The sequence below is a fragment of the Myotis lucifugus genome, unplaced genomic scaffold (genome assembly GCF_000147115.1).
Source record: "Myotis lucifugus unplaced genomic scaffold, Myoluc2.0 scaffold_3410, whole genome shotgun sequence".
Taxonomy (NCBI): Eukaryota; Metazoa; Chordata; class Mammalia; order Chiroptera; family Vespertilionidae; genus Myotis; species Myotis lucifugus.
In genome coordinates this window covers 8,271-15,891 of record NW_005874458.1, presented here as the reverse complement: position 1 = coordinate 15,891, position 7,621 = coordinate 8,271, and the positions used below count along the sequence as shown (strand labels likewise).

General features: G+C 57.8%; 1 protein-coding gene across 1 annotated transcript; it reads right to left on the bottom strand.

Annotated features, from left to right (window-relative positions):
* Positions 1 to 220: 220 nt before the first annotated feature.
* Positions 221 to 5,915, bottom strand: LOC102419391 (nitric oxide synthase-interacting protein-like). Its single transcript, XM_023749172.1, has 9 exons — positions 5,645 to 5,915; positions 4,578 to 4,659; positions 4,324 to 4,394; positions 3,223 to 3,328; positions 1,565 to 1,646; positions 1,313 to 1,472; positions 1,088 to 1,221; positions 783 to 970; positions 221 to 671 (listed from the first exon to the last, which is right to left on the bottom strand). Exons 3-9 carry the CDS (start codon positions 4,391 to 4,393, stop codon positions 221 to 223), a joined length of 1,191 nt encoding a protein of 396 aa, XP_023604940.1. The 5' UTR covers position 4,394; positions 4,578 to 4,659; positions 5,645 to 5,915.
* Positions 5,916 to 7,621: the final 1,706 nt, after the last annotated feature.

Sequence of the window (7,621 nt, the reverse complement as noted above, 5' to 3'; positions counted from 1 at the left end):
TGGTTTTCCCCGCTTTCAGGCCTGCATCACGGGCCCGCGACTTTTTCTTCCCTGCAGTTTCACCTCCAGAAGCCCGGCGAAGCCCCGTGCCGCCTGGGGGGGAGGGGGGGGGGGAGAGTGAAGAGTTAAAGGCCCTGCTGTGGCGCGGTGGGTGGTCCAACCCACCCAGCCCGGAGGGGCGGGCCTAAGGTGAGGGCTGTTCTACTGGATAAGGCGAGGTTCAGGGTAGGAGTGTGGCGAGGGGCGTGGCTTTGAGGAGGCATTGTCTCTGGGAGGAGTGGCCTGTTGAGGTGGACCTTGGAGGAGGCGGGGCCTCGGGGAGGGAGTGGCCTGTTGAGGAGGTGGGGCCTTGGGGAGGGAGTGGCCTGTGAGAAGGCGGGGCCTTGGGAAGGAGTGACCTGTTGAGGCGGGGCCTCGGGGAGGGAGTGGCCTGTTGAGGCGGGGCCTTGGGGAGGGAGTGGCCTGTTGAGGAGGCGGGGCCTCGGGGAGGGAGTGGCCTGTTGAGGGGCGGGGCCTTGGGAGGGGCCTGGCCGGAAGGCACCGTGGAAGGGGCCCTGCTCACCCGCTGCAGCACGATGATGTCGCGGTCTGTGAGCTTCTCCCCGTTCACAGGGTCCACCATATCCTTCCGGATCAGCTTCTCCACACACTCCAGGGTGACCACGGCCCCCCTGCGGCGAGGGGAAGGTGGGGACACCGCTCACACGCCCCGCCCAGGGGGAGAGCCACACCCCTGGCCCGCCCCGCGCAGGTCCCCGCCTGCCACCCCCACAGGGACTCACGAGGGCCGCAGCACGGCGCACGGCGTGGCGTTGCTCAGACTGTCCCGGGTCACGGCGCACACGTAGCGCTCACTGCGCGTGATGAGCCCCACGCGGTCCACGGAGCTGTCCAGAGGCGTGAACCGCACCGGCGTCAGGTCGGACATGCGCAGAGGCTTCCCGGACATGGGGCAGGTCACCGTGCGCGACTGGAGGAGGGGAGAGGCGGGGCTGGGCCAGGTGCGGGAGGAGGGGGCCCCAGGGAGGGTGCCCTGGAGACGCTGGCAAAGTGGGCGCAGGGGTGCCTGCCGGCAGGGGGTGCTCACCGGCTTCTCCAGCTTGGTGGCTTTGGCCTCGGGGGTCAGCGACGGGATCCAGAAGCTGGGCAGCATTTTGTCCTTGTCCTTGTCCTTGTCCTTGCCCGCGGGGCCGGCGGCGCTGGGACCCGCCTGGGCATCATCTACAGGAGGCAGAGGGGTTCCAATGCGGTGCCGAGGTTAGGTACCTGGCCCTGGGGACCCCCACCCACCCGCAAGCCTGCCCCCCCTCACCTGGGCCGGTTCCCGAGGCAGCCTTGGGCGTGAAGGGGTTGAGGGGCCGGCTCACGATGGCCGCCTCCTTCTCCAGGAAGCCCCGCACCTGGTCCTGCGTGGCCGCCCGCTGCAGCTCCTTCCGCTCCTCCCGCCGGGCGCCCCGCTGCTTCTCGTAGGCCTGCGGGCAGCGGGGACAAGTGCGCAAGGCCCTGCTGGTGAGCTCACATCGAAACCCCCAACACACCCCGTGCCCCCTCCTCCCCGCCTCACCTTCAGCTGCCGGGCGATCTCCTTCTTCTGGTGCAAAATGTACTCCAGGATCGCCTCGCGCTCATACAGGTAGCCGTCCGGGCTGCAGAGAGGACGGAGGAGAGAACATGGGCACATGGCTCCCGCCCGGGGCGCCCACAGACCATCCACAGGCAGCGGCTCAGCGCTCAGCTCAGCTCCCCGAGGTGACCACACTGTCCTGACCCTCCTGGCTCAGTCACGCGCTCTGAGCGCAGGGAGAACCTCCTGCGGGAAGGGTTACTCAGCAGGCTGGGCTGCCCACACCCCGCACCTTCCAAGGGGCCGGCCCTGGATGGGCTCCTGGGAGGGACCCCCTAAGCCCTCCTGGAAGGGTGACTTTGTCCCCCTGGGGGTTGGGACATACGAATCAACTGGACCTCTGGAGGGGATGGTCATGTCCGCGTGACCAACCTCCAATAAGGACCCTGGACATGGGGCTCTCAGGTGGGCGTCCCTGGTGGGCGGTGCTGGAAGAATTAAGTGCTGGTCTCCTTGTGCCTTTTCCCTCTGCTGATTTTATTTTTTTTATTATTTTTTAAAATAGAAATATTTTATTTATTTCAGAGAGGAAGGAAGAGGGAGAGAGAGATAGAAACATCAATGATGGGAGAGAATCATTGATCAGCTGCCTCCTGCACGCCCCACACCCGGGATCGAGCCCACAACCTGGGCATGTCCCCTGACTGGGAATCAAACCCGAGACCCTTCAGTCCGCAGGCTGACGCTCTATCCACTGAGCCAAACCGGCTAGGGCAGTGGTCGGCAAACCGCGGCTCGCAAGCCACACGCGGCTCTTTGGCCCCTTGAGTGTGGCTCTTCCACAAAATACCACGTGCGGGCACGCATGTACAGGGAACGTTGTGGAGTGAAAGAAGATGTAGTGTCGAGGATTGAGAAAGGTATGTTGAGATGGTTTGGACATACAGAGAGGATGAACGAAAGGAGATAGACGAAACGAGTATGCAAGACGAGTGTGGATGGGAGAGCTGGAAGGGGTCGACCTCAGCGAACGTACCTCAATCAGATTGAGGACGTTTTTAACAAAGGCCAGCTTAGGAGTACCCTAGTTAAGTTAATAACAATGTACCTACCTATATAGTTTAAGTTTAAAAAATTTGGCTCTCAAAAGAAATGTCAATCATTGTGCTGTTGATATTTGGCTCTGTTGGCTAAAGAGTTTGCCGACCGCTGGGCTAGGGCATTCCCTCTGTTGACTTTAATCTGTATCCTTTCCCTCTAATCAACTGGCACTGAGTTCTGTGAGGCCTTCTAGGGGCTCAGTGAACTGAAGGTGGCCGCAGGGACCCGGGGCCACAGTCCACTCCCATCACCGTCTCTGTAACAGACCTGGGACCAAGCCCACATCCGGGCACTGGGCCAAGGGCCGACACTTATGACCTCGCGGGAGCCTTTGCTGGGTCATCGGAGGCAGGTAACGGGGCGTGCTCCACAGGCCAGCTGTTGTGATGGGCCCGCCCCTCTATTACAAACGTATTCTTTCCACGCCCCACCATGACACCTGCAGGATCATGCCACCTCTCAGACGAGGACCCTGAACCTGAGAGGTGGTGGCTAGACCCACTCCGACAGACCCCTCCCATGTTCCCCTGCCCTCGCCACCCACGTGCCCAGCTCACGTGACGACAGGGTCATGGCAGGGCTGCAGAGAGAGGCAGCAGCAGTCGAAGTCCTTGACGGCATCCCGGCTCAGTCGAATGTTCTGGGTCCCGTAGCCCGAGGCCGCTGGGGACAGACAAGAAAGGGGATGGAGAGCCCCGCCAGTGTGACTCAGTGGTTGAGTGTCGACCTATGAACCAGGAGGTCACGGTTCAATTCCCAGTCAGGGCACGTGCCCGGGTTGTGGGCTCGATCCCCAGTGTGGTGCCTGCAGGAGGCAGCCGATCAGTGATTCTGTCTCATCACTGATGTTTCTATCTCTCTCTCACTCTCCCTTTCTCTCTGAAATCCATAAAAATATATTTAAAAATTTTTAAAAAGAAAAGGGATGGAGAGAGAGGAGACACGCCGCTCTTCAAACAGAGAGAGGCACTGAGAACTCAGAGGTGAGGAGCTTAGAGAAACAGGCAGTCAAGAGTGGGCTGTGGGCCTAGCCAGCTGGGCTCCGTGGATAGAGCGTTGGCCTGCGGACCGAAGGGTCCCGGGTTCGATTCTGATCAAGGGCACGTACCTCGGTTGCAGGTTCCTCCCTGGCCTGGGCCCTGGTCGGGGCTCGTGTAGGAGGCAACCAATCGATGTGTTTCTCTCACGTCGATGTTTCTCTCTGTCTTTCCCTCTCCCTTCTACTCTCCCTAAAAATTAATGAAAAAATATCCTCGGGTGAGGATTAAAAAAAAAAAAAAAAAAGAGTGGGCTGTGTGTGTCTGTGTGCTGGGAGCAAGGACCGCACTGCCCACAGGAAGGTGTTAACCAGCGGGTAGGCGACAGGCTCCGGAAGCCCTCTGGCTCTGACCGAGCTGCGGAGCCTGACCGCCCGGGGCCTCCGTCTCTTCTTCGGGAATATTGCTATGGCAACAGTGACCCGTCCACGGGAGGATTAACTGTGTTCACCTACAGAGCGACCTAAGGCGGTGCCCATCGCGTGGGGTGGGGGAGGGGAACAGGGCTGTCACAATGTGGCCGTGACCACCAAGGGCAGAGAGACATGTGCAGAAAGCGCAGTCAGAGGTGCCAAGCGAGACGGTGGCTTCGAGACGCATCTGTCCCCTCCCACCCAGTACCTGTGTCCTTCTTCTTCTCGTGGTAGGTGTAGACGGCCCCCGCCGTACAGTTCTTGCCGTGCCGCGTCATCCTGGGGAGGGGAGGAGGGGCAGCTGGAGGGCCGTGGGGGCCAGAGGTAGCCGCGCAGGGACAGGGAGGACGGGCCTTCACGGCCCTCGGGGCTGAGCTGGCGGTGGGGCAGGGGCGGACAGTTTCCCACACGTTAAATGCTTAAGGAATTCCCGCACGTTCCAAAAGAGAGACATCGCTTTACCTTGAAAAAGACCCGGAGTTTGCTCACAGAAGTGGGTGTCCTGCTGGCAGGGGTGCGCCTTAGGAGGTGTGGGAGGAGTTACCTGAAATCAGATGGAAAGTTCTATTTATTTTTAAATACGTTTTTATTGATTTTAAAGGGAGAGGGAGAGAGAAACATCAACGGGCTGCCTCCTGCATCCTCCCTACTGGGGATCGAGCCCACAACCCTGACCTTTCAGTTCATGGGACGACACTTAACCGACTGAACCACCCCAGCCAGGGCTGAGGGAAAGCTCTAGCACCAGCTGTGGGTGGGTGAGGCCCTGCACTGTTGGGGTCCAACCCCAGCAGGTCCAGGGGTTCCCAAAGGTGTGGATGGAGTCGGCGAAGAAGGAATGACACGGAGACAGCATTCAGTTGATCAGCAGCCTAGCCAGGTTCTCTAGCCAGGTTCTGTTCTTATTCTCCTGTTACATCTGTATTTATACCAGTTGATTTTAATCCTACCCATTCTATTCCAAAGGTTAGGGTGTTTGTTATCTCCATTCCAAGGTCACTACTCTATTGTTCTGTTCAGCTACAAGGAAGTAACTGAAGGAGATTATCCTAAGTAAAGATTATGTAGCTTAAGCGTGACTGCTAGTAGTTAAAGTGATTAACTACCCGCCTGGCACTTAGTTAAGGGGTTTTACTGATTTATTTCCTTCCTTAGTCCTGTTAATCCCTAACACCAGGGAAAAATCCCCACCTGGGGAAACAACCTTTCCCGGAGAGGTGACCTTGGTTAAAACACACAGCGCTAAGTAGGGGAGCAAACATATTAAGAACAGTATGCCATATACACCAGGTCCCTTGAAACATATGCTGTGCAGATGTTTCTTCCCTGCAGCGACTGTGTCAAGCAGCAAGGATGGACCGGCTCCCGGCACTGCACACCGGCCCTGCGGCGCCCGGCTGACGTTCAGGGTGCGCGTGTGCGTGTGCTTGGTCGGCCTACGCTGATGTCAACTGAGGGCAAGTTTCTGGGTTCACTTAGCCTTTCTCGTGGGTGAAGCCTCATGTAAGCAGAGGGGGAATCTGCTTTACCCTCAAGTCGATCCCAATGTATCCACTGCAGTAAATTCCGAGTTTTCAAAGCAAGCGGCGGAGTGGAACTGACTGCACGTGGAACTGGCAGATCGACACGAAGAGACCAGCGACGCAAGAGGAAAACGAGCAAAGGACTCGGAGACGCAGCTGACAGAAGCCGCTCAAAGACCAACAAGGGCAGAGCTGCTCGGAGTCCCGTCAGATGGAAACGAGTGAGGCACCATGTGACACTTGGCCGGGCCAGCGGGCACAGCTCGGGAAGGTGGAGAAGGCCAGGCGGTGGGGATGGGGCCGCGGGAACCCGCGGGTGACGCTGCGGGAAGAGGGGACGGGGTCAGCCTTTCCTGGAACGGGCTGTCGGCGCTTCAGCAAAGTGAGCGTAGGCCCATCTGCACGGGGGTGTATGTGCCCCAAAGCCAGTCTCAGAGAGACCAGCAAGGGAGCAAGGCCACAGCAGCGTCCCTCACAGTGAAGGGGAGTCAAGGGCAACGGAACGTCCCCCTCCCAGGGAGGATGGGTAGTAACTGCCCCTCACGGAGACCAGCCCGAAGATGCAACTGACTAGGTGTGTGCAAAGCATCATGGGTAGATCAAAAAAACACAATGCGGCCCTGGCTGGTTTAGCTCAGTGGTTAGAGCGTTGCCTGTGGCCTGAAGGGTCGCAGGTTGGATTCCTGGTCAAAGGCATGTGCCGCGGTTGCAGGTTCCATCCCTGGCCCTGCTCGGGACTCGAGTGAGAGGCAGCCAACAATGTGTGTCTCTCCCATCGATGTTTCTCTCCCTTCTCCCTCTCTCTCCCCTACTCCAGCCCCTCTTCTACTCTCCCTAAAACATCAATGGAAAAAATATCCTTGGGTGAGAATTAACAACAACAACAAAAGGAGGAACTGCTGGTCCTGCAGCCTCTACCCAGGAGGCCCCACAAGGGCCAGCCTTAGGGATCTTGGACACAGTGTGTCCCACACGTGGTAATTTCATCAAGTTCCTCTCTTCTCCCCCGTTCCCCGCTCCCTTCCACTCTAAAAAAATCAATGGAAAAACTATCCTCACTCCTTGGGTGAGAATTTAAGAAACAAAACAAACAAACAAAAAAACCCATAATGCTGGGTGCAAGTAAGAAGTTAAAGAAGATCAGCCCTAGCCAGTCTGGCTCAGTGGATAGAGGGTCGGACCACGGAAGAAGGGTCCCAGGTTCGATCCCTGTCAAGGGCATGTACCTCGGTTGCAGGCTTGATCCCTGGCCCTGGTCGGGGCGCGTGTGGGAGGCAACCAATCGATGTCTCTCTCTCACACTGATGTTTCTCTCTCTGTGTCTCTCCCCCTCCCACTCTCTCTCTCTAAAAAAAGTGAGGATTAACAAAACAAAACAAAAATTAAAGGAGATCACTAACAATCTACAGGCGCCCAAACGATACATTTTAAAGAACTCCTACAAACAGCAGCAATGCACATATGAAAGGGTTGCCCGTGTAGGGGAGGGACTGACCCGGGGATAAGCAAGAATAAATCAATGGGACAAAGCGGTTACCGGGGGCCGCCTGCGGAGGGCTAAGCAAAGTGGGCGTTCCGGGGCCGAGCCCCCCCGCTGGCCCCCCCCCTCAGTGTGGCCCCTAGGCGCGCTGGGCCTCTTTTCGAATCTCAGTTTCTTTTGGGGTCTCCAGGGGGGTCTTAGCTGAAGGGGCTGGGCCGGCTGTGAAGGCCATGCGCAGAGCTTGGAACCACACAGGAATTTTCTTTTCCCAGCCGTGGGCAAACTTCCGCCCCCCGGGCCGGATCCGGCCCGTTTGAAATGAATAAAACTAAAAAAAAAAAAGACCGTACCCTTTTATGTAATGATGTTTACTTTGAATTTATATTAGTTCACACAAACACTCCATCCATGCTTTTGTTCCGGCCCTCCGGTCCAGTTTAAGAACCCATTGTGGCCCATCAGAGTCAAAAAGTTTGCCCACCCCTGTTCTATGCTCTGGTTCG